Source organism: Biomphalaria glabrata, chromosome 9 (assembly GCF_947242115.1).
Source record: "Biomphalaria glabrata chromosome 9, xgBioGlab47.1, whole genome shotgun sequence".
NCBI lineage: Eukaryota > Metazoa > Mollusca > Gastropoda > Planorbidae > Biomphalaria > Biomphalaria glabrata.
The window spans coordinates 8,390,751-8,417,707 of record NC_074719.1 but is presented as its reverse complement, the minus strand read 5'-3'; the positions used below and the strand labels follow the sequence as shown (position 1 = coordinate 8,417,707).

Genomic DNA, 26,957 nt, shown 5'->3' with positions numbered 1-26,957 from the left:
AAAGCTTTTTCTTGATCAATGGACATGAGGGCTGCTTTCAAGTCTTTGTCTTTACAGTAATATAAGATGTCTCGTAGAAAGTGATTCAGTTCGTCTATATTTTTTTCCGGGTTGCTACAGTCGTGACCTCCGTGACCCGTATGTCGAAGGTGCCGCTACAGTACTGGTCTTGTCCTAGTAGGTGGGGTACGGTATAAGGGGCCTAACTCTTAAAAGAATCATTTTGGTCAGCAGTTTATAGTCTGCATTTAAAAGGGAAATGGGTCTAAAGTCACTAAGTGTTGTGTTGTTTTCAGGTTCTTTGTTTTTGGTAATAGTGTGATGTATGCAAGAAGTCTATAGGCGTCTGTCCTGTTTCTAACATGTCATTGTATAGTCTTAGTAGTAGGGGTCCTATTTGGTAGAAAAAGGTTTTATAGATTTCATATGTCAAACCGTCTGGGCCAGGGGATTTGTTATTTTGTGTTGTGTCTAAAGCAGCCCTCAACTCCTCTAATGTAAAGGGTCTATTTGTCGTTTGTTTTTCTGATGGGTGTAATGTTTTACAGTGTTTTAGTAGTATGTTTTGTGCGTCTGTATCTATTTGTTCTTCACTAAATATTTAGTGTTTTACAATGTATCTAACAAACGGACGGAACACACAAATTTATTATATATATATATATATATAGCATGGGCGTAGCCAGGATTTTTTTTCGGCGAGGGTTTTGGGGGGGGGGGGGGATTCCCCCCCCCCCGACCTCCCCCCCCCCCCCCCCGCGAAAATTTTTTATATATATATATATATATGTGTGTATACCTAATTAATCTTTATTACATTCTGACCCTTTCGGAAGACGTTTATTGTTTATTGTAGACTCCCCGCCCTTGCTAGCAAGGGGGTCTGGGGGAGTTCGAGCACTATTTCTGGTATTGAAAGCCAACAAAATGCATATTCTGAGGTATCTACAGTGCATTATCTTGCTATTAAAAAGTTTTATTTCAAAAACCTAATGTGCTATTCTTACTGACTTTAAACCCTCTCGCGCCGTTCGGCGCATTTTCCGGCAAGCTGTTTCATTTTGTGTGAGAACATGTCCCGCAAAACCTCATGCGACGCTCTGTCACAACCTTACTAAGGATTCGACTCCCAGTTCGGCATATGATTTCTTTGATTTAGACTCGATCTCTATGACTGACTCCTAAAATCTGTCTTAGCCATCTTTGTTGAGACACATTTAATGATTTTCAATTTCGGCAGAAGACTATTCACACTTAATTAATGGAGCCCAAGCCACTGGTAGAAATTTGTAACCTTTCTTAACTACGCTCTTGGAATTGCATGCCTGTATTTCGCTTTAGATTTTATATCGAAAAAGAAAGTTTTTTCGTCAAATCATCTGTTGAGGGGTTTTAAACTAAAAAATCTCTGGGTTTTTTTTGTTTTGTTTTGTTTTTAATTCAAAACCCCATTTAGCTACGATCATAGAATTTGGTGACTGTAGTTTGCTTTAAAATAATATTGAAGAGAGAGGTTTTCAACTCTAAACGCTCTGTAGGGGAATTTTAAACTCAAAACCATCTGGAGGGGTTTTAAACTTTAAAGAAAAAGCCATCTGGAGGAGGGGGATTTAAACTCAAAACCCCTTAGGCTACGCTCATAGATTTTATAGTGTGTAATTTGCTTTTTTTTTATATTGAAGAGGTACTTTTTAGCTTCAAACCCCAACTGGAAGGGGGAGGGGGGTTAAACTCAAAACCCTTTTGGCTACGCTCATAGAATTTTGAGTGTGTAATATGCTATTTTTATATTGAAGATGGGGTTATCGTAAATTTTGGATGGGGTTTTAAAATCAAAATCTTCCTCAACTGTGCTGTTGGAATTTGGGGATTGTTGTTTGCATTTTTTTTTTGTTTTGTTTTATAGAAGAGGGGGATTTAACTGCAAAAACCTCTGGTAGGGGGTTTAAAATTCAAAACCCCCTGTAGGGGGTTTTAAACTCAAAGCCCCCTGGTAGAGGGATTTGTATCTCAAAACCCCCTGATAGGGGTTTTTAAAATCTCAAAACCCCCTGGTAGGGGGATTTAAACTCAAAACCCCCTGGTAGAGAGTGTTTAACTCAAAACTGCATCGGCTCTGCTGTGGTAAGTGATGATTTAGTATTAAAATCTCACCTAAAATAAACAAAATGAAAGCAAAAATCAGTCACTTAATTCCGCCCCCCCCCCTGCGGGGGGGGGGATTTCATTTCGGGGGGGGGTTTGAACCCCAAGAACCCCCCCCCCCTGGCTACGCCCATGATATATAGTATTATTTAGTATGCATACAATTTGGACATAATTTAAAACAACAATTAATATGTAGTTGTTAATATTATCGCGTTAACTAACATGCAGTTCAGAGATAGTACATTGAACTTTTTTTTTCTTTAACGAAAATGTGTTTTTTTTTTCTTGAGGACCTGAATAAGAGATTGACCCTTTACAAAACAGTTAGATCAATTAGATATTCATTACAATTTAGGACATCAGTTAGGCCAAGTTCACATCTAACTTCACATTCACCTATCTTTTAGTCAGCTGGACCGCTGGGGCACCACACAAGATCTGTCAACCTTATTTCTCCATTCTTCTCTGTCATTTGTGTTCGATAGAATTTCCTTCTGATGTTATTTCTGAATATATTGAAACCTTCCTTTTTACCTGCCTGAGTGGACCACTTTTGGGGCCGATTTTGAGTTTCCACAAAAACTGTTTTGGTAACCTTGTTTTACATAAACATTCTTAGAGATGGCTTCATAATGCGTATTCTTTGTGATGTAAATGTACATTTTAAGTTTCTATCTCAATCTTAAAGATACTAGACTCTATAAGTAACTAGAGTCAATGTGCATTTGAGGAAGTGTTGTTTTTTCCTTTTATTAACTGAACTTATAAATCCTCCTCAAAAACAGAGCCTGCAATAAATAGTTCTATTTGTATATCCTCCTCAAAAACAGAGCCTGCAATAAATAGTTCTATTTGTATGTTTAGTTGAAATTTGCTTACTTAATAAAGGCTTTTGGGTGGAGGAGGTATAAGACCTATTTGAGTTTTATTTTCAAGCAGAATTTCTTTTTCAACTATGTAGTTTCCCAGGCTTTTACGGTCGAAATAACTTTTACGGACTTTTCAAAGCTGTGTGCAAACTATTCTCATTAAATCTACAGTAGATCTAAAGTCTTGATCTAAGTAAATCTAAGTCACTAAAATTTGCAGAGAGAGAATTATATTCTAGAGATTTAGCGTAAATAGCGGTGGAAGCGCGCTTGAACTTGGCTTGGCTACCTAGAAGGGGGCTCGAGGTTCGACACCCGACACGGGCAGAGTTGTGTTTACTGAGCGCCTAAAGGCAGCACGGAAAACCAACTCCTAGATACCCCCCCCCCCCCAACTGCTCCACAAATGAGATTGGACCAAAAGCGCTCTAAGCATGCTATAAGGATGAAAGTAGCGCTATAAAAAAGCTCTAATAATAATAAATCTAGTCTAATTTGCGAGCTTTTCACGGTTGAGAGAAAATTATCTTCATTAGATTTTTGTAGTGATTGAGCGTAAATTTTAGAATCTAGCGTATTTCATGAGTTTTCGGGTTAGTTGAGTTTTTTGGCCCATCAGCACACTTTAGGCCATGTTGTGATTTCGGGTTGTTTGCGATAGTAGTTACGCTGAGGTTGTCAATGTAATCAAACTGAATTTCCATTTGATTGGATCAATAAAAATTATCTTATAGACCTAACTCGATAGCCTACTATATTTACAAACTTTCCAAGCGAAGTCATGGAATAGGAAGTTAATCCTTTTTGACATTTTGGACATTCAAATGATTTTTTCATTATTACGAACCAAGCAGTGTTGTTTCAAATATGAAGCACTAGAGAATACTTTTCTACATATGTGACATTTAACCAGTATGAGTCACTTGGTGGCTAACTTTTATAGATGACTTCATATAAACATTATTGTTATAAATTAAGTTGATTTTTTTTATATAAAGAGTCCCTTTTCAGACCTTGCGATCTAAATGGTTGTTCCAAATCATTTCATCTCCTGGTCATTTCATCAAATACTCGGTAACAATTGTAAAAAAGTATCACATTAACAATATTTCATATATTTATTTTCATTTATATGACAACAAGAATGACTCATTAAATAAAAATAGAATAAAATGTCATTAAAATATATACAAATGTAACATCTATAGATATAGAGATAATGTAAAAAAATTATTTTTTTTGCAGGTTAATTAAAATCAATAAGATTGACTATTGATAGAAGGTACAGAAGACGATCCATAGATTCGTATTGCTTTACAACATTCTTTGTAAGTTCTTGGCCATTGTTGCATATTTCTTGAAGTCAGCGTTTATTAGAATAAATAAAACATTACATATGGGTTTGAAATGACACACTCATAATCAAGAAAGAACAATTTACAAGTAAAGATATCTTGAGAGATGGCCATCAAAAGAAAAGTTATCAGAGGCATGATCAAAAGTAATCTAATCATTCTCATCTCTCATAAGATTTTTTTCTACTTCCACCACACTTTGGCCTTTGATCATTACATAACGCAATATGAACAGGATAATATTGATATCCGTTACATCAATAAGAAACTATTTGACTATATACAACTCCGTTTTATAATATATTATTTCATTTCTCTACAAGTATAAAAAGAGGAGGGGGAACTTTAATAACATATCCAATATATCCAAAAAAAAACATTCTAAATAAACATATTTATAAATTAGATTAAATCAGTGCTTAAAGACAAAGCCTAAAAAGCTTCTTTAACTTGTTCAGGGGGAGCAAAGGTTTTGTTTACTAATAAAGGGATCTTGCTGGAAAAATTTGGGATCCATTTTGAATAATAGGACAATAGTCCAATCACCCGCTTTTGTGATTTCATACCTAGTGGTGGAGGTAGATTTCTCAAAGCCCAAAATCATTTTTATGAACCGAGCAGTGTTTTTTCAAATATGAAGCAAGAGAGAATACTTTTCCACATGAGTCACATTTAAATGGTTTTTCACCAGTATGACTCTGTAGGTGGACTTTCAAATTATATAAAAGTGCAAATCCTTTCTGACACATTAAACATTTAAATCGTTTTTCGCCAGTATGAATCAGTTGGTGTTGTTTCAAATGAGTACAGTTAGTAAATCCTTTCTGACATATTCGACATTTAAATAGTTTTTCACCAGAATGAATCAGTTGGTGTTTATTTAAAGATGAAGAACTAGATAATTCTTTTCCACATGTGTCACATTTAAATGGATTTTCACCAGAATGAAACTGTTGGTGTTTTTTTAAAGATGAAGAATTAGATAATCCTTTTCCACATGTGTCACATTTAAATGGTTTTTCACCAGAATGAACTACTTGGTGTTGTATCAAATGATGAGACTGAGAAAATCCTTTCTGACATATTGGACATTTAAATGGCTTTTCACCAGAATGAATCAGTTGGTGTTTATTTAAAGATGAAGAACTACATAATTCTTTTCCACATGTGTCACATTTAAATTGATTTTCACCAGAATGAATCTGTTGGTGTTTTTTTAAAGATGAAGAATTAGATAATCCTTTTCCACATGTGTCACATTTAAATGGTTTTTCACCAGTATGAGTCACTTGGTGGAGTTTCAAATTACTAGACTGAGAAAATCCTTTCTGACATATTGGACATTTAAATGGCTTTTCACCAGTATGAATCACTTGGTGGAGTTTCAAAGTATAAGACTGAGAAAATCCTTTCTGACATATTAAACATTTAAATGGTTTTTCACCAGTATGAATCAGTTGGTGTTTTTTCAAATGACTAGGCTTATAAAATCCTTTCTGACATATAGGACATTTAAATGGCTTTTCACCAGTATGAATCACTTGGTGGAGTTTCAAAGTATAAGACTGAGAAAATCCTTTCTGGCATATTAAACATTTAAATGATTTTTCACCAGTATGAGTCAGTTGGTGTTGTTTGAAATGACTAGACTGATAAAATCCTTTCTGACATATTGGACATTTAAATGGCTGTTCACCAGTATGAGTCAGTTGGTGTAGTTTCAAACTATGAGACTGAGAAAATCCTTTCTGACATATTGGACATTTAAATGGTTTTTCACCATTATGAGTAAGTTGGTGTTTTTTCAAATGAATAGGCTTATAAAATCCTTTCTGACATATTGGACATTTAATTAGTTTTTCAGCAGTATGAGTCAGTTGATGTAGTTTCAAAAGACCAGACTGAGAAAATACTTTCTGACATATATGACATTTAAATGTTTTTTCACCAGTATGAGTCAGTTGGTGTCGTTTCAAATTACTAGAATTACAAAATCCTTTCTGACATATTGGACATTTAAATGGCTTTTCACCAGTATGAGTCAGTTGGTGGAGTTTCAAACTTTGAGACTGAGAAAATTTTTTCTGACATATTGGACATTTAAATGTTTTTTCACCATTATGAGTCAGTTGGTGTTTCTTCAAACTACTAGAATGAAAAAATCCTTTCTGACATATTGGACATTTAAATGGTTTTTCACCAGTATGAGTCAATTGGTGTAGTTTCAAACTTTGAGACTGAGAAAATCCTTTCTGACATATTTGACATTTAAATGTTTTTTCACCAGTATGAGTCTGTTGGTGTTGTTTCAAACTAGAAAAATAAAAATATTCTTTCTCACATATTTGACATTTAAATGTTTTTTCACCAGTATGAATCCGTTGGTGGAATTTAAAATTAAAAGACTGAGTAAATCCTTTCTGACATATTTGACATTTAAATGGTTTTTCACCAGTATGAGTCTGTTGGTGTTGTTTCAAATTAAAAGACTGAGTAAATCCTTTCTGACATATTTGACATTTAAATGGTTTTTCACCAGTATGAGTCTGTTGGTGTTGTTTCAAATTGGAAGAATGAAAATATTCTTTCTGACATATTTGACATTTAAATGGTTTTTCACCAGTATGAGTCTCTTGGTGTCGTTTCAAATTGGAAGAATGAAAATATTCTTTCTGACATATTTGACATTTAAATGTTTTTTCACCAGCATGAATCAACTCATGATTTTGTAATATTTTAGAGCTAGAAAACCTTTTTTGAGAAATTTGACAAGTAAAAAGTTTATTTATTTGATGATTATCAGTGCACGTAGATTTCTTGGTCTTATCTGAAACAGTTTCATTGGATAGGCTTGGTTCCATATGATCATTCATATCCTTTACAAATACATTTGTTGAAGTCATTTCTTTGTCTTGCTTTGTGATTTTTATCTATGAAAAAAAAATGTATTAATTAAATGCAATTTGAATATGCATGATTTAACATTGTTAGTTTTAAAAAAAGAGCCACTCATACACAGAATAGGTAAAGTTGTCTAAAAGTGATTTTTAAACAGGCATTAAATAGAAGAATATTGATTTTGTGCACTGCAATTCAAGCATATAAGCAGTAAAGTTATTATAAGCAGTAATCAGTTAGGCATTATAATTTTCTGAAGCAGCTAAAAAATTTAGAAGTTTCTTCAGTGCATTTTAATCATTGTATATTTCCAAGGCTAAAAGATTGTTGGTGCCATTGAATATATCTAAAGTGAATTATTGTATTGTAAACACAATCATAGAAAACTTATCCCAAATAAGACTAAGACTAGCCTCTTCCACAAACTTCCTATAAACATTATTGTTATAAATTTAGTTGAATTTCTTTATATAAATAGTTCCCTTTCAGACCTTGCAATCTAAATGGCGGTTCCTAACTTTTCATGTCCTGGTCATTTCATCAAATACCCAGTAATCATTGTAAAAAGTGTGAAATTAACAATATATATATAAATCTCTTCATGGCTCAAGAGTTTGGACAAGAAAAAGAGTAAAGGAAAGATCACTCTTATTTCTGTGGATAGAGTTATTATATGAAAAAACGAAAGGGGGGGAGTACAAGTAGTATTCACATGTCGCTACGGATGGCTGCCTGGTCGTGCAGTTTGCGCGCTGGACTGTCAAACCCTGCCTGCTCCATTCCCCCTTCGTCCTGCAATATAAACAGGATAATATTGATATCCCTTACATTAAAAAGAAACAATATGACTAAATACAACCCTGTTTTATAATATATGATTTCATTTCTCTACAAGCATGAAAAGAGGAGGGGGGAACTCTATAAACACTTTAATAACATATTCAATATATCCAAAAACATTCTAAATACATGGTCAAGAGGCTAAGTACGCTTGAACTTGGCTTGGCTACCTATGAAGGGGACTCAAGCTTCGACACCCGACTTGGGCAGAGTTGTATTTACTGAGCACCTAAAGGCAGCACGGAATAACCTTCTACTAGATACCCCCTCCCCCCAATGGTCTACAAATGAGATTGGACCAAAGCGCTTGAGCATGCTATAAGCATGAAGTAGCGCTATTAAAAAGCCATAATTTATTTAAAAATTAGATTAAATCAGTGCTTAAAGACAAAGCCTTAACATTACAATTACACAATGACTAAGAAAACATTTAATCAGGTATGACAAGAGATGAAGTGACCAACGCTGAAATGACCGGTCATCCTAAAGGGCTGAAGCTATAAAGGTCATCTGTTTCTGTAACTCACAATTAACAAGGTTGTCATAAAGCCAGCACAACGACCAAGCTCTTTAATTTTCCCCTACTAATGTCAGGTATGCATTAGATTTAGCTGAACTTAAAGGCCCCCAAAAGATTCCCAAATTTAAAATCCCAGTCCACATCAGGATTCAGACCCGTACCCTCTTCAGTTCAGAAGCAAAACACTTTACTACTCAGTTACAGTGCCTCCTAATTTTTTTATATACCAATATTCAAAGCCAAAAAGATTCCAGTAGTGTTAAAACTAAGATATCTCTTTTCTAGCATTTAATTTTAAAAAATCAACAGTCTCTTACCTCACTCATTGACAGTTCTGCGACAGATACGTGTTCAGTTAGTTTTAAGTTCGGCAAAATAATAGGCACCGGATAAAAGTTTCTGTCTGCCTTTTTTGACATAGCCAGTAGTCTTGATGCTAAGGACAATGGTTCATCACTTTCAGTAGTACAAGACATTTTTATCTCCTGCTTTAGAACATCATCTGCCTGTAAGACAAAGAAATTTAATTCATAAACTACTAATTAAAAAAAAAAATATTTGTTATAAATAGGAATGTAAATATTAAACAAATTTCCACATTGAAAATAATTAGCACCAACATTCCGGTGTGCTACTTATTTCACAAATTAAACCCTGAAATTATACTAGTCAACTTTTAAAAACACCCAAGGTAACAATTAGATACTATTATTGAAAAAACAAAATGTTTCGCTAAATAAAGAAGCTGTACATCATCATTAATGAGTATTATATAATGACACAAAATTATTTCATAAATAATTGTTAACACTAAAAGCTTATAAAATGTTTTATTTCTTTATTTTCAACTACTGAAACTTCTGTTTATAGAAATAAGATAAATAGAATAAATAGATAAAACACAGAGTAAAGGCATCCAGAGACTATCCCTCTTGAAGATCTACTAATCATCTACTAATACTACTAATAGTAATATTCTATATAGTTAGTTATACACGTAAATATATTGATCTAGAATTAGATCTAGATCTAGTCTAGGTCTTTATTTTAAATAAACCATTTGATTTGATTTGATTGTCATTGTAAATTAGCTTTCACTTTAGACTTAGACTTAACTTAGGCATTGTAAACCTTAAACTAGATTTAGACTAGACCTTTAAAAACTAAAATCAACAACAGTCATCATGAAATTGCTCTGGCTGTTTATCCTAATAATTACTAAATACCCTAACCTAACCCTAACCCTGTGTATTATGCCTTAAGCAACAAAGACGCATCATCGCACCACGTACCGTGTGGGTTACCTCAATTTACATCAGGACTGTTTGATTCCTTTGATGAGGACACTTCTAACCCATACAACATCCTAAACCAAACTCACCAACCACTAGCCAGATCCAGGATGGCTGCCTGGTCGAGCGGTTTGCACGCTGGACTGTCGTTCAGATTAATCGATGGTCCCGGGTTCAAACCCTGCCCGCTCCCATCCCCCGGCGTCCTGGGGGAGGTTTGGACTAGGAAGTAATTATCTTCAACTCTGAAGGAACATCCGAAACATGTAGAACATTTTACAAACATTTTTACTCCTGTTAAACCTAAATCTACTAAAATTAATACAACAGCCTCACTAAACAAACCTACTAAAGAAGTAATACCAAAATACCTTAAAACCTTAGTAATAAATTTTCAAAGCATTAGGAACAAAACAGCAAACTTATAAATTTTATTAGAATGTGAGAAACCAGACATAATTGCAGGAACAGAAATTTGGATACATCCTGAAATTTATAATGCAGAAATTTTCAATAGTAATTATGAAATTTTTAGAAAATATAGGGCTGATAATCATGGAGGAGTTCTTTTAGCAATAAAAAAGACTCTTATAGCAGAAGAAATTACCTTACCTAGCTCAAAAAATATAGAATCAACATTTTGTAAAATTAATACCACCTCAACATCCCTAATACTAGGCAGCATTTACAGACCACCAAATTCAGAATACATGCAGGAACTATGTAATCAGATTACTACACTTAAAGAGACAAATAAAAATGCAGTTTTTTGGATTATGGGTGATTTCAACCTACCTGATATAAATTGGAAAACACTAACCATAGATAAACACCAAAACCTAAAGGACATTAATGAGCTTTTCATAGAAACTTTACACAACCTAAGTTTAGATCAAATCATTAAAAAGCCAACTAGATTAAACAACACATTAGATCTCTTCTTAACCAACAGACCCGGATTAGTAGTTGATTATGATATTATCCCTGGTCTATCAGACCATGAGACCATAAAAATACACAGTCAGATAAAAGCAGTAGCCAATACATAACCCAAAAGAAAAATCTTACTCTGGAATAAATGTAACCTAACACAACTACACCAAGCTGCATTAAACTTTCAACAAACATTCTTATTAGAAAAAGACATTAACCAACCAGTCTGGAATTTCATTAAAAAGTATCTTAAAAGCATTATAGAAAATCAGTCATATACCAACTAAATACACATCAAATAAAATAAATAAATGCTGGTTTAATAACAGACTAAAGAAGCTTTGTAAACAGAAGGAAAACCTATATAGAAAATTTAAAGAAACTAAGGCAGAAAGAGTTTACAAAAAGTATATAAAAATTAAACACATAACCCAAAAAGTAAGCAGACAGCTGCAGAGTGAATACATAACAATGTAATATCTAAAGATAACAACAAAAACCTATGGTCATACATTAAGTCTAAGAAAATGGAAATAACAGGCATAGCGCCATTAAAAGATGAACATAACATAATACATAATGATAATGAAACTAAAGCAAACATCCTAAACAAATATTTTGCATCAGCTTTCTCAGCCCCAGGAGACAAAGACATATTACTTAATTTGAACCAAGTAGACAACATAGAAGATATAGTAGTACAAGAAAATGGAATTCAAAAACTATTAGCCAACACCAAACCAAATAAAGCGTCTGGACCTGATGGTATTCCAGCTAGATTACTCAAAGAACTAAGCAATGAGCTAGCCCCAGTGTTCAAAATACTCTTTCAGGCATTGCTTAACCAGGGCAGAGTACCAAAGGACTGGAAAGAAGCGAATGTCACCCCCCATTTAAAAAAAAGTGAAAAATCTGACCCAGGAAACTATAGACTAGTATCACTTACCAGCATCACATGTAAAATCCTAGAACACATAAGATGTAGCAACATCATAAACCACTTAGACAAACATAATGTCCTCACACCATACCAACATGACTTTAGGAAATATAGATCATGTGAAACACAACTAATAGGACTAATTGATGATTTTTCAAAAGGTTTAGATAAAAGTGAACAAATACATGCTATCTTACTAGATTTTTCTAAGGCTTTTGACAAAGTTCACCACCATAGTTTGCTTAAAAAATTAAAATATTTCAGCATTAATGGTCCACTGCATCAGTGGATTAAAGATTTTCTGATAGGGAGAGAACAAACTGTAATAATAAATGGCTCTAAATCAACACAGATAACAATAAACTCAGGTGTACCTCAAGGAACATAATATATAGAACAATAAAAACAACACAAGACATAGATATTTTACAAAGAGAATTAGATGAATTACAGAAATGGGAATCAAATTGGAGCATGTCTTTCCACCCAGAAAAATGTCAGTTGTTAAGAGTAACAAAAAAACTAAAACAAATTAATTCCACTTATCTTATTCATGGCAAACCAGTAACACAGACTAAAAACACAAAATACCTAGGTGTTATAATAAATGAAAAACTGTCATGGAATCCACATATTGATGAAACTATAAAAAAATCAAACAAAGCATTAGGATTTATTAAAATAAATTTCTATAAACAAAATAAGAACATAAAACTAAAATGTTATTTAACATTGGTTAGGCCAATAATAGAATATGCATCCTCTGTTTGGGACCCCTCAACTCAAGAAAACATTAAGAAACTGGAACAGACACAAAATAGAGCAGTGAGATTCATAACAAACGAATATTCACATTTGACTAGAGTAACACCTTTAGTAAAATCACTAAATTTAGAAAGCCTTCATGACAGAAGACTCAAAAGTAAAGTAGCAATTATACATAAAACACTGAACCATAATCTTCAAATACAAAAACAAAATTTAATAAAATACTCTGAAAGACACAAAGATAAAGGCACATTCCTCGTCCCATATGCTAGGACAAATTTGTACAAATACTCCTTCTTCCCTAGTGCTATTAATGCATGGAATGGGTTGCCTGAGCTAGCCAGGAAAACCAGTGACTTGGCAGAATTTAAGTCATTGGTTAATATGCATGACTAAATGCATGACGCGTAGGACGTAATCATCTTCTTTTTTGAAGTAACGTCTGTATATAAGATAAGATGAAAAGATTAGCTGGCACAGATTGGGGAGCTAATCACAACATCCTGAAAAAGATGTATACCAGTTACATAAGACCTGTACTAGAATATGGTGCCACAGCATGGGGCTCAGCAGCCCAAACAAACCTAAGAAAAACAGACAAGGTTAAAAACATTGGTCTAAGGATAATGACAGGAGCAATCAAAACAACACCCATAAGAGCTATGGAGGAAACCGCTGCCCTGATTTCTCTGGATGAAAGAAGAGAAATAAAAATCCTTTCCCAATTCACTAAATTGGAAACCTTGGAGAGGCACCCACTCAGAACAAAAATCCACAAAACTGGCACAAAAAAAACATCTCAAAAGGACCAATTTCATACAGGAATCTCTAAACCTAAAAAAGAAACACCAACTTGAAAAAATTACTCTGGAATCCTCGATACACTATATTGAATCTCCACCCTGGGACGAAAGCCCTCTTCCTACTATAAGGGACCATATTGAAAACATAAAAAGAAAATCTGATTACAGACCAACAGAGCTCAAGAAAATAGTGAACTGTTTTCTACATACCAATTATCCTAGCAATCAGTGGATCAGAGTTTACATGGATGGCTCATCCCATAAAGCCACCACAAATGGAGGAGCTGGAATACTTATCGAATGGCCAGATGGAGGAAAACTAGAATAATCCATTGCAACTGGAGAGCTCTCTGACAGTCACAGAGCAGAAAGGGAAGCACTAGCACTAGCTGCTACCATGATAGCAAATCATCCAAGTTCCCCACACAGTCAGATGTCTTTCTAACTGATGCGAAAACAACCCTCCGAAGCTTGCAAAACTCTGATTCCTCTTATATTAAAAACCTCAGAACAGCACTTTCAAAGCTCAACAACAACAGCAAAAAAAAACTGTTATTCAATGGATACCAGCTCATATACAACTAGAAGGAAATGAGAAGGCTGACACACTTGCCAAGAGTGGGAGAACTAACTCACAAATAAACTCTGCACTCTATCCAGAAGAATTGAAGAAATTAGTTGTAAATAAAATAAATGAGAAATGGACGAGCTCTCATCCAAATCACAAGAAAGATGACCTTACTATAAGCTATCCCGACAAGACCGTCTAATCTTTCGACTCAGGACCGGACACAACAGAATGTGACAACACATGTACCGGAAGCTCAAAATTGGAACCAGTGAAATCTGCCCATGTGAGGTATCACCAGAGAATGCCGACCACATCCTCCAAAACTGCTCTCTTTACCAAGAGGCCTGTATAAGACATTGGCCCCAAATCACCCCAATAGAAAGAAAACTATATGGAGAGCTCCATGATTTGGAAACCACTGCACAGTTCATCTCATGTATTGGTCTAGTCATCTGAACACTCCAACATAACAATGAGAACGAAGAAGAAGTATATAGTTTATATTTCAAGCATTACTCCTTGATAATCTTAGTTCTAATATTGTTATGCACTTTCTTACAAAAGAGTTTGCAATATTAGTAAATCAATCAAAATCAATTTTTATTATTGATTTAAGCTTGTCATTTCACATTCTTATTTCTACTTAATATAACTTCCTTCACCTATCACTTAGTCTGTTGAACTGTTGGCAGGGCCGGTCCTAGCCATTGCGGGGCCCTATGCGAAACGGATTGTGCGGGGCCTATTCTGGATAGGGATAAGGATAATAAGTGAAAATTATGATTCGTCTTTGCATTTTATACATTCAGTAGATCATCAAAATTCTGTTTCCTACATAGATCACCCTCAATAGCAAGAATTGCCACATTGTTCAATCTCAATTGTGAATTGTTGACCTTAAGTAATTCTTCATTAGTTTAAGATGCGAGAAACTTCTTTCACAAGATGCCACAGTTACAGTTCAAATCTCAGCTGCAAGTAAATTGCAGTGTTCACAATTCTGTTGAAGCATTTCATCCTGTAGCTATTTTCAGCTTTTCGATGTGTGAAGTTTTCCACATATTTATCATACTGCCTTTTCCTTTGACTTTTGGTTGGAAAGATTGCAACAACATCCATGTTTCCATCCAACTTCAATTTGCTGTCATAAGAAGAAACAACAGGAAGAAACTTAAAACGTTCATACACAACCACAAGCTCTTTCACATTAACTCTAATCTGAGAGATACCTATAACATCTGCTCGTTGTGACTTATGTCTGGAGTACAATCCAATATCACTGCATGTCTCGAAAGATAGAATTCACCACAGCATCAGCTACTACAGTAATAAGTTCATTTTGAATCTTCTTTCCCAGGTAACGATCATGAATTTCTGCATTGGTAACACGTCGAAGTTGTTCCCCCATTACTGGGTCAAACTTTGTGAGTAATTCTACTAGACCAGGAAATTCCCATTGCTTGGCTCTTTAAGTCTGTCAATGGTCCCTCTGAAAGCTAAATTGCGCTTCGCTAGAAATTGTACAATTGCAACTAGTCCAACGTTTAATTTCAGAATAAATCATCTCCTGGTGAACTTTGTCAATGCCTGTTTTTTTTTTTACTTGCTCCAGCTAGACAGCAACTGGTCATGGCGTCTAAATGCCTTTGCGATTTTTCATGCTCTGCTAGCCTTGTGGTACAGCTTTGCCACTGGTCAAATCCTTCATTTAAAAAGGAACTTTTTTGTTTTTCCATTAGACAACAGTAGAAAAAATAGATCTTGTCTGCTGACACAGAATATATCAGCCAAGGACGCAAAACACTTTCACCATTACTCAGGTTTGGTTTGCAATGCACTTAAGAGAAATGTCTACAATCCTTATTTTTCAGAAAATTCTCCAAAGTAATCTCAGGTGGACCTTTTTGTAATAAATAGTCAATACAAGATCTTTCCATTTTTTCTAGACACATGGCAGGATAATCCAGATTTCTCAATGAATCGACCACATTTAGCTCATTATCTATATGTTGATCAGTTATTACATTATTGCCTTCATTTCTTACATGTTGATCAGTTATTAGTGTTACATCATTTTCTTCTTCTCTTACGACATTCACCACTGCAGTTTTTGCATTCTTCATAGAAAACTGTTTCAGCTGTCTCACTAGAAGTGATTATGTTCTCATTTTCAGGTTTTGATCGTTTTAAAAACGTATTCTAGTTCTAATGGAACTTTTGTTTTGGTTAAAATTCGCACTATTATTATATTTTTATTTAAATATGGAAGCTGACAATGCTTTTTTTTATTCGCGTAAGATTTGTGTTTTCCATATAACAATTTTGTCTAATTTTCAGGAGATTTTTAAAATAATTTCCACGACATTTTCGTATATTTTGCATCATTATGCAATTACATATATATTTAGCGCGGGGCCTATGAAAGTGCGGGGCCCACTGCGGCTGCATAGGTTGCAGTGGCTTAAGACCGGCCCTGACTGTTGGGGCACCACACAAGATCTGTTGACCATCTTTTCCCATTCCTCTCTTGTCCTTTGCCTTGGATAGAATTGCTTTCAATGACAGGCCTGCGCATCCTTTTATGTTTTTTCCTATCGCTTTCTCTATCTGCCTCTTCTTTTTCCTGGTACTACTCCCTGAAAGCCCTGAAGACCCAGTGATATGACCATAGGGTTTAAGTTTGCATCTTTTGATCAGGTCATTGTGGACTCCAATTGCTATATTAATCCTGGTTCTAATCTCTTCATTAGTGATGCAGTCTTTGTAAGTGATACCTAGGATCTTTCTTTAGCATCTCAATTCCATTGCTAGGATGCTCCTCTCTAGATCTGCAGTCAGTTTCCAAGATTAGCAGGCATGTAAGAATGTGAAGGTGATCAGTGAGCTCATCAGACTGATTTTAGTGTCTACGGCTATGCCTTTGTTTAAACACCACCCCCTCAAATAGTACAGCAGAAGCAGTTTTCCAGAGCAAGGCCCTAGGAGCCACATGTGAGAGATTTAGGGGTTGGAAAGTGACCAGTAAGGCAATCCAAAGGTGCAATATGCTGGACCATCAAAGGTACTACCCATTTCCAGCTCACCCTATGCAGTAATTCATGTAAATATAAAATAATCCATCGTGGTACTACTCATTAGACAAATGTAGTCCACAGTCTGATGAGGCTATAAACAAATGATAGCTTTAGTTGCTGACCAGGCTATAGAGCCTAGTGTAAAGCTTACATGCAAGAAGAAGTTGTAATATAAACTTCTTTGTTTGTAATTTATTCTGAATAAATAGAAGACCAACTCTAGAGATTATCATATCATGACTTCAAATAATCTTATAACGATAATATTCTAACTATATATTCACTTATTATTGAAAATGTATGACTTTGATTGCTTTCTAGCTTAGTAAAATTACACTAAAATACAAACCAATGAAATATGAGATTAATGAAAGGACTGCCTAGTATGGCTGATGAAGAATACTTTAAGATTTCTCTGTATGTAATAAGCATTATTTATATTAGCTTTGTTATTTTTACTCATTGTGCACCTTTCTTATACTAGTAACTATTTTATTAAATGTATTACCTACTATATACTAGAAATGAAATACCTGATATCCTGGGGTCACATTACAAGTTTGATCATGGCTGTAGTTTTCAAATGGCTGCATAGAAGAAGTTACTTCATCTCCTTCAGTCTTTTCAATTTTTACATGTGACAATTTCATGTCTTGTAGTTCACATGACTGTGTTATCAAACATATTTCATTAAGACTTTCTTTCTTCTCATGTTTTATTACATTGCTCAGGTCAAGACTGGACTCATGTTCTATATCAGCCATCAGTGATACTTTGATGTCTTCTTCTTCAGATAACAGTATTAACAAATATTTTTGAATTTGGTACTTTACTTGTACTTTTTACTAGCAGCATGGATTTCAACAATGCTTCAATTGGTCCATTAACATTACTGAAGAAAAAGGAAATGAGAGAGATTAAGTTAGATTAGAAAAAATAAATAGGGGTGACAACTAGTTCTTTCAAGGAAAATATAACAAATGTTCAGCATGGTTATCAGAAGTGTCAACACAGTAAATGTCTACACAGTAAATGTCTACACAGTAAATGTCTACACAGTAAATGTCTACAAGGAAATGTCTGTGTGGTGCAAGGCACACATCCTGAACTAGAAGGTAACAAACAACAAGTGTTACAATTTCTTGTGTGTCAATCCTTTACATTATTGAATGACATTGCTGCTGTCTTAGAGATTTGTACAAACTTATGGATGTATGTGTAAATGTAAAGAAAGATCCTTTAAACTGATGATTATTAAATACAAAAGGAGAAAAACAATGGTGGTCCAAAGATGTGGCATTGAAAAAGTTCTTCAGGTCACTCTTAAACAAACAATTATCTCTCTAAATCAGTATTAAATTCTAGTGCTTGACAAATTTGAAAAGAATAGCGTATTAAAAGCAGACCCAATATCAAAATATAGCATTCAAAGATACTTTACAATAGCATTTGTTTTCTTACATGTCTTTAAACTTACCACACCTCTTTCAAATTACCTTTAAACAAATAAAATGGATGTTTTGAGAGCATCTAATATGATGTCTATAACAAAACCAAGATAAAAAAAAAATTTGAAGTGGTGTAGAAAGATAATGCAAGGAGAACAGGAAAATGATTATATAACTCTCGATGCTCAAAAAAAGCTTAAATGAAATTCAGGACCTTCTTGCCAACATTTGCAGATCAGTTTGTGTAGTACAGACTAGTTCAGAGGTTGGCTGGGTGTGGTTTTACACTGTTTCAGAAGATCTGAACAGTGAGGATACCATCGCATACAGAGGCTTTGCTGGCAGTTATCTCTACTTATCAATCGTCTTATGTTGACTATAGTTTTGTTGAGTTCTGTTTGGGTTGATATTTCATCTAGCTGAATCTACTTTATCTAGCTCATTCATTGTGTGTTCAAGTAATTGGATAGTCAAGACATCTACTGATCTAGATCTAGAAATTAGACACAAGGTCTAGAGAAAGTAGAGACTAGAGACAGAAGAGTGACTAAGTCTAGTAAAGTAAGGCACTAACTAACTTTATGACACGGTGTAAGAGTGTATAGATCTATCCTAGATCTATAATATATATAGTATCAGTCACTTACTGAACTTACTGTCTGTGTGACAGTGTGTCACTAAGATGACTTAGTCTAGAATATTAGTTTACGTGACTAGATACGCAGAATCAGGTTTCTCTTATATTTTAAGAATATGCAGAAAAAAATGCAGATTATAAATATGTAGTTTGAATTTTCCAGAGATAAAAAAAATTTTAAAATATATATATATATGTATTTAATTAATTTCTTGTTACTGTATATTGACAGGGGACACGACAATTCGTTCACTGACATTTCGTTCACCGATAAATTGATCACGACTTTTTGTTCATGCAACTATTCGTTCACGCAACATATCGCTCACCGACAACTTGTTGTATTTTTAAGTTTAATTTCTTATTACTGTATATTGACAGGGGACATGACAATTCGTTCACTGACATTTCGTTCACCAACAAATTGATCACGACTTTTTGTTCATGCGACTATTCGTTCACGCAACATATCGCTCACCGACAACTTGTTGTATTTTTAAGTTTAATTTCTTATTACTGTATATTGACAGGGGGCATGACAATTCGTTCACTGACATTTCGTTCACCAACAAATTGATCACAACGTTTTGTTCATGCAACTATTCGTTCACGCAACATATCGCTCACCGACAACTTGTATTTTTAAGTTTAATTTCTTATTACTGTATATTGACAGGAGACACGACAATTCGTTCATTGACATTTCGTTCACAGACAAATCAATCACAACTTTTTGTTCATGCGACTATTCGTTCACGCAACATATCGCTCACCGACTATTCGCTCACAGACAACTTGTTGTTGGTTGGTTCACGACAAATCGTTCACTGACAAATTGTTCACTGGATAGTAACATATTGTTAATATTATATATTGTCATGTGTTTAATTTGTATACATTAAGACTTTTGTAGCTATTATTTCCAAAATTTTTTGGAAAAAAAAGAAAATGTTCCAAACAAGCCTAAAAAAAAATTATTATTCAAGTACCAAGGAAGCTATAGTAACATATTTGGTATCAAAGTAATGGTAAATGAATGGAGAATGTGAAAATGTAAACATCTTTCTATTTAAATATAAGATACAAATTATAATCTAAATAATATGACCCTAAAAAAAATGGATGCCAGCTTTTGAACTTCTGAGACCTAAATATACTCAAATATTATGTACATTTGAATCAATGGGATATATATCTAGATTTGTCTTCTTTTTATTTGCCTAGAACATCTTTCATTCTAATACTAGACCAGTGCAAGACATAGGCTAGCGAGAGATCAAAGAGTAAATCTCTAACTAGATGAAGGACAATAAAAATTCTAATTCATTATACCTAAGATCTAGACCTACATCATTATATGGAAAAAAGGAATAAAATTACTGTAACTTATCTAAAATTGGACATGTGCAGTCCCAAAATGTCGTTTTTAGCTCCAAACATAAAAACAAATGAATTACACATTTTTTTAAAAAGCGACCCATTCAAAAAGGAGAATTGGATGGAGTGTTCAAAATATAAGAACCTCCTCTAGAGATCTAGATCTACCATTTCCTTTCTTTTTATTTATCATAAGCCAAGCTTTGTTGATCTAGAGATATATGTACAAATAATGTAGATCTATATAGAGTCTAAATCTAGAGATAAAAGCTTAGATCTAGTCAATCTCGATCTACACTCTACACCTAGCCTACTGAAAATAATAGATTTTGACATTAGTATCATCATATAATGATAATCATTTAGAATATTAGATTTAAAAAAAAATGACTATAAATTATAAACTAAATTGTCTAAATTTAAAATTACTAATTAATTAAAGTAAAGTAATTATTATTATTTATAATAATATTATTAAATATACCGTTATATAGTGTATGAAATTAACACTCTGGATTTGTGATAAAACTAGCGTAGTCATGGCGACGTTTTTATAAATCGTAAAAAAAGTAAAAATAAATGTATAAGTCTAAATAAAGCCAAAACCATCTAATTTCTATGTAAGCAAAGGATGAAGAACTCTTTTATAAAGTAAAAATAGTTCCACTGTTGCTAGTTAAAAAGTTTAATTTAAAAATGCAACAAAACAAAGGTAGGGTATAAACGTCTATGGCAGGGGTTCTCAACCTGTTGGTCGCGACCCCCTTGGGGGTCGATTGACGAATTGCCAGGGGTCGCCAAAGTCAGGGCCGGCCTTAGGCCACTGCAGCCTATGCGGTCGCAGTGGGCCTCGCGCTTTTATAGGTCCCGCGCTAATTCAAAGTGTACATTATTAAATTAAACCATTATAACGTATATAAAATAACAGGGTTTTCGCGACCTTCTGATTTTCCTGGGCCTCCAGGAAATCTCATGAAAAGGCCAAAATATACGATAAAGTCCTGATCTTTTTTTGAATTTATTCAAATCTCCTGAAGAATAGACGAAATTGACATTTTGGGGTGCCAATAAATAAAAAGTGGCATTGCGAGCTTTCATTTGATAAAAATTTATTGCAAAGTCGAAAGTAGGCCTATTTTCTAATAAAAAAAAATGTTTTTGACATTATGCTTATCCCTAGCCAGACTAGGCCCCGCGCGATCCGTTTCGCATAGGCCAAAGACCATCGAAAAAATGAATTGTTATTGTCTATTTTTCTATTGTTGTATGTGTAAGGGGGGGGGGAACGCAGAAGAGTGGGGGGATTGTAAAAAGGGGACGCCGATCATAAAAGTTTGAGAACCGCTGGTCTATGGGTTAGACGGGGATAGACGTTCCGTGCGTTTAGGGACAGACAGACCGTCTATGGCAGTGATGCCCAAACTACGGCCCGCGGGCCAGATTCGGCCCGCGACGTGGTTCTGACCGGCCCGCCTAAAGATTGACACAAAATGTAGAAAAAAAAAAAAAAAAAAGAAAAGGTTGAAAAATTTATCTTCTCAATGTTAGGAGTTTTTCTTTGATGGAACTCATTCTAATCTATTGCCACAGGCATCAGCGAAAGTATGTGGGAAAACATAGCCAAAGACCGGAGTGCATGAGACAGACTGTGCGTGTTGGGACAACCCTCGCTGAAAACAAAAGAATTGAAGCGGCCTTAATCAAGAGGGAAAAAAAGAAAGCTGCCCTGTCCGCTAGCCCTGAATCAGATGTATGAATTGTGGCAAAGTCTGCCGTTCTAGAAATGGCTTGATTGGCCACACCAGATTCTGCCCTGTCTCAAGATTAAGCCAAAACCAGGGACTCATTTGGGCGCATCCATTGCCTTATGAGACAAAAGGAGCTATATATATTGTCTTTCTAAAACAAACCATCACAAAAATATGGTGGCATTGTTGGTTTGAGCCGCTAAGAAAAGATTGCTAATTTACACCTAGAAGTAAGCGATTGACTCAATTATTTACCAAGAAGTCAAGAAAGTGAGTCGGTTGTCATGGAGGCTACAAAGTTGCTCAATTGTAAAGAAGAGAAATGAAGCATAAAAAATGCTGGCTACCACGTAATAGAATCAAATCGTCCTGTAAACAAAAGTTGAAGCTGTGCCGCCTTTCTGGCATGACATCTGCAAAATGAGTGAACGATGTTGGTGAAAATCTCCATTCTTAAACTAAATGACAAGAGCAGCAGATTGTGAAATTATTACTATTGCTGCTGAAGAGTGACACCAACTGGAACTTACCAAGCCAGACTTCCCTTCTTGACAAATTTCAAGCAATACAAACAATAGATTTCTACGCCGTGTTGTCTACTAAAACCTTGCACATTTCCGAAAAGAATTGCTGCGTAGGACCACAATGTTTACAAGCACTTCAGTTAGTAGAAAAACTTTTTTAGTTATAAGACCCCTGAAATCCTTGTTACGTAATTAGCTTTAGGGTGTAAGTAAACCTATTGGAGCCACGGGAATTGTAATAAAACAATTTTAAATGGGTTAATCTTTATTTCGAGGCGCTATGGTTGAGCGGTAAAGCGCTTGGCTTCCGAACCGAGGTCCCAGTAAGAATCTTGTAGAAGAATGTGATTTTAATTTCGAGATATTTGTGCGCCTTTGAGTCCGCCCAATTCTGATGGGTGCCGTACATTAGTTGGGGAAAGTAAAGGAGGTTGGTCGTTGTGCTGGCCACATGAAACCCTGGTTAACCGTAGGTCAAAGAAACAAATAGAGGATCTTAACATCATCTGCCCTATAGACTGCAAGGTCAATCGCAACTATTCTCTATTTCATGTTTGTGTATCTTTTTGTTAATGTGGCCCGCGAAAAGAGTGTCTGAAATTAAAATGGCCCGCAGGCAGTATAACGTTGGGCATCACTGGTCTATGGGATAGACCAGTGATTCCCAAAGTGGTCTATATAGACCCCCAGGGGTCTACGAAGAGTTCCAAGGGGTCTACGAAAGTGAAAAAATAAATTGGAGGTCTATGAGATGTCCATGGGGGTCTACGAAAATGGATTTCATTTCAGCAGGTCGGGACTTTTATTTTCACATCTCATCAATGTAATTATTTCATACACTAATATATGATTTGTAACTTAGTTAATCCTTTCAATATTTATCCTGCTATTCAAACGAAAAATTGTTATATTTAATTTCAATACGTATTTAAATAGCTTAATTTTTTCTACATGTAACAAAAATAAATGTAGATTATATACAGCGTTGGTTATTTAAAATTGGAATTCATTCAAACAAGCGATTGCCTAAGTGCCTTTTTATGATGATATGAATAATCATGCTGGAGGATCAATTGTGACAATGCCACCCTGATAAAAAGATAAAGATTTGAAAAACTTTAGAAATCCCAAAGATAAAAGTTCAGTCCACAAAATCTCTCTTCAACGTCATATAGAGAAGATGATGGTGTGTGCGGGTCTTAAAAGATCTCTTTACTTATAGCCATATACGGAAAACACCATAGATAAATCATGATTTTACCAGCTGTTAAAGTAGTTTTAAAAACTATTTTACACAAATGTACATCTGATATTATTTTAAACACATTTCTTTAAGCAACAATACAGTAGGCACATCAGTGGTATGAGTTACAACAAAAGCTTATGTAATTCTTTGCAAATAACATATACAGTTTGGGATCCGCGGCCTCGCAGGCTCGCTCTGACTGGGTGTAGCTCTGTGTGCTGCATACTTCCTAAGGATCATCTGCTCTTTATTTTTCTTCGGGATTGACCCACGAAAAGTTCCCATGTTTGGGTATATCTGCAAAGGCAGCAGAGATTTGAATTCTGTTTTCCCCCTGATAGGTGGGATGCAACATAGGCTAATGAGTCCCTCCTTCCCAAAGCTTACTGGTTTAGACACCAGTTACTTCGCCCCTTCTCCTGTTTAAGAAAACAGTTCCGTGGACCCAATATTTGAGCCAGACGTAAAAGATGAAGAAATACAAAAACAGTGATACCTAAGACCAATTAATTAATTAATATTTTTTGTTTGAAGAACTACTTCATAGAACAACAAATTCCTATGTGAAACATAAAATCCCTCGCAATGGATGATGAACCTGCAAAAAAAACAACAACACATTTCCAGTATGTTTGGTGGTTTCAGTAATACGTATCAATTGTTATTTAAATTGGTTATAAATTTGAATTTTATGAATAAAAAAGATAGATCTCTCTAACTTACTAAGTAGCTTTAAATTACTTATTTGCTCTTCGACTCACAACAGTTAGAAATTACTTTTAAAAATGGAGTTGGGGAATTTGCAAAAATGCAGTACCGGTGTAAGTTAAGCAGGGGGTCTACCGAAAACCAAAAAACATAGCAAGGGGTCTACCCTAACCCTAACATGGAAGCCAAAACGAGGAAAGCGCAAACAGGGACGTCCTCGTATTACCTGGCGACACACCTTCATGGAGGACCTCAGAACAGTGGACACCAGATGGGAAGAGGCTTCAGACATTGCCAGTGACAGAGTTGGGGAATTTGCAAAAATGCAGTACCGGTGTAAGTTAAGCAGGGGGTCTACCGAAAACAAAAAAACCTAGCAAGGGGTCTACCCTAACCCTAACATGGAAGCCAAAACGAGGAAAGCGCAAACAGGGACGTCCTCGTATTACCTGGCGACACACCTTCATGGAGGACCTCAGAACAGTGGACACCAGATGGGAAGAGGCTTCAGACATTGCCAGTGACAGATCATTATGGAGACAGCTTGCCGCCCAATGCGCCGAACGGCGCTGGAGGACCTAAGTCTAAGTCAGGGGTCGGCAACCTTTTGAGTCGGAAGAGCCAAAAAAATGACAGTTTACACAATTTCAACGTTTTTAAAGAGCCACAATATTTTTTTCTTCCAAACAATAAATAGTACCCGCATAAATAGTTTTTTTTTAATTAAAAAAAATAATTTAAATAGCCATAAGAAAAAATATCAATTAATAGTGTTTTACACAACAAATTTGATTATATATATATATATATACGGCGTACCGGCACCATTTCAATGTGGAGAAATGTGGGGAAAATATTAATTTTCTTGGGTTTTAACGTTTATTATTTATATATTAGTAGTTAAAAGTTAGGCAATCCATCGCTGAGTACCTGCACCTATTTATTACAACAAAAAGAAATGTATACTATTAAACATTTACGTACAAAAATGTCTCATAGTTACATAGCAAACTATTGAGCAAACAAATCCAATAGTAACTATGGCTTTGCATGGTTTTGTGGTTTTGGTTCATATCTTTTTTTAGTTTCAAACTCGACTCTAAATGTTCATTTGTAAGTTGGCCTCTTACTTGACTTTTAATTATATTCACGCCAGAGAACGCTTGCTCGCACAAATATGCCGATCCGACAGTAGTCCGCCTTCCAAATGCCAACTTTTTCACCTGACTGTAGCAAGACTATTCCATGCGTTGAATATAAGTGCCTCAACTCGCAGCATTTCTTTTAAAGCTGTCCACTTTTGTGGACATACATTCTAGACCTTCAACTTTTACAACAAAGCTTTACTTTTTAAATCGATAAATTTCATGGTCTAGAGATCAATTCCAATGTGGTACTATAAGTGTTGAGAAGATTTTTGATACATGCTACAGTCGTTTTGTTTGTTTTGAATTGCTCAAATCTGTCAATAAATTCATCTTTAATTTTTCTTTATAACTGTGCTGTAGAAACTCGTGTCTACTGTTGCACTGGTTTTATCGCAATATTGCTTTAATATGAAGTAATTGACCACTCTGAATAATTTCCAAAAAGAATACATTTTTCTTCAAAACAAACGAATTCTTGTACCAAAACATAGACTGGGTATCCCTTTCCTAGTAGTTGTAAGTGTTCCTCATTTAATTTACTGTTATTACACCTTATAAAGTAAAATGCTTGAAACCATTTGAAACTATTCACGGTGATTAATACCTTTTTCATTTAGAAATGTATTTAATTCATTCAAGCACAAAGCAAAACATTTCAACACCCCACCTCTAGAAAGCCATCGCACTTTATTGTAAAGAAGGAGGTCAAAATAATGAGTCTCCATTTCGTTAAGAATTTTTTAAACTGACGATGTTAGAGTGCTTTTGACAAGATACTGTTAAAAATCTTGATTACCAAATTCATGACCTCAACTATTTCAGTTGGAAATGTTTGGACACAAAGCGCTACTTGGTGTATTATGCAGTGAAAACATAAGAATTAGTTGGTTTATTTTGCACCAAAGAATCGTAGTTTCCCCATTATTGTTTTCCTGTCATAATGCTTGCTCCATCAGTTGCTATTGAAACGATTTATTTATATCGATCTTATTGTCTTCAAGGAATTTTTGCACGACATTAGTTATATCTTCTCCTCTGGGAAGACATATATCTGACAAAAAAGTCAACTTTTGCAGTGTCTTTTAGGTCGCAGGACTAATCTATATCAAG

At 34.8% G+C, this 26,957-nt stretch overlaps 1 protein-coding gene across 2 annotated transcripts in view; it reads right to left on the bottom strand.

Annotated features, from left to right (window-relative positions):
- The window catches only part of LOC129928203 (zinc finger protein 493-like), a 46,295-nt gene extending 25,198 nt beyond the window's left edge, over positions 1 to 21,097 (bottom strand). The window contains exons 1-4 of one of the 2 annotated variants that reach the window (XM_056041341.1): positions 20,958 to 21,097; positions 17,545 to 17,903; positions 8,948 to 9,136; positions 4,117 to 7,302 (exon numbers count right to left, since the gene is read on the bottom strand). In XM_056041341.1, coding sequence (XP_055897316.1) covers positions 4,960 to 7,302; positions 8,948 to 9,136; positions 17,545 to 17,775 — 2,763 coding nt within the window. In that variant the 5' untranslated portion in view covers positions 17,776 to 17,903; positions 20,958 to 21,097 and the 3' untranslated portion in view covers positions 4,117 to 4,959. Of the gene's footprint in view, positions 1 to 4,116; positions 7,303 to 8,947; positions 9,137 to 17,544; positions 17,904 to 20,957 lie in introns of those variants that run through there. The other variant, XM_056041340.1, reaches the window with a different exon arrangement.
- Between the last annotated feature and the right edge of the window lie 5,860 nt (positions 21,098 to 26,957).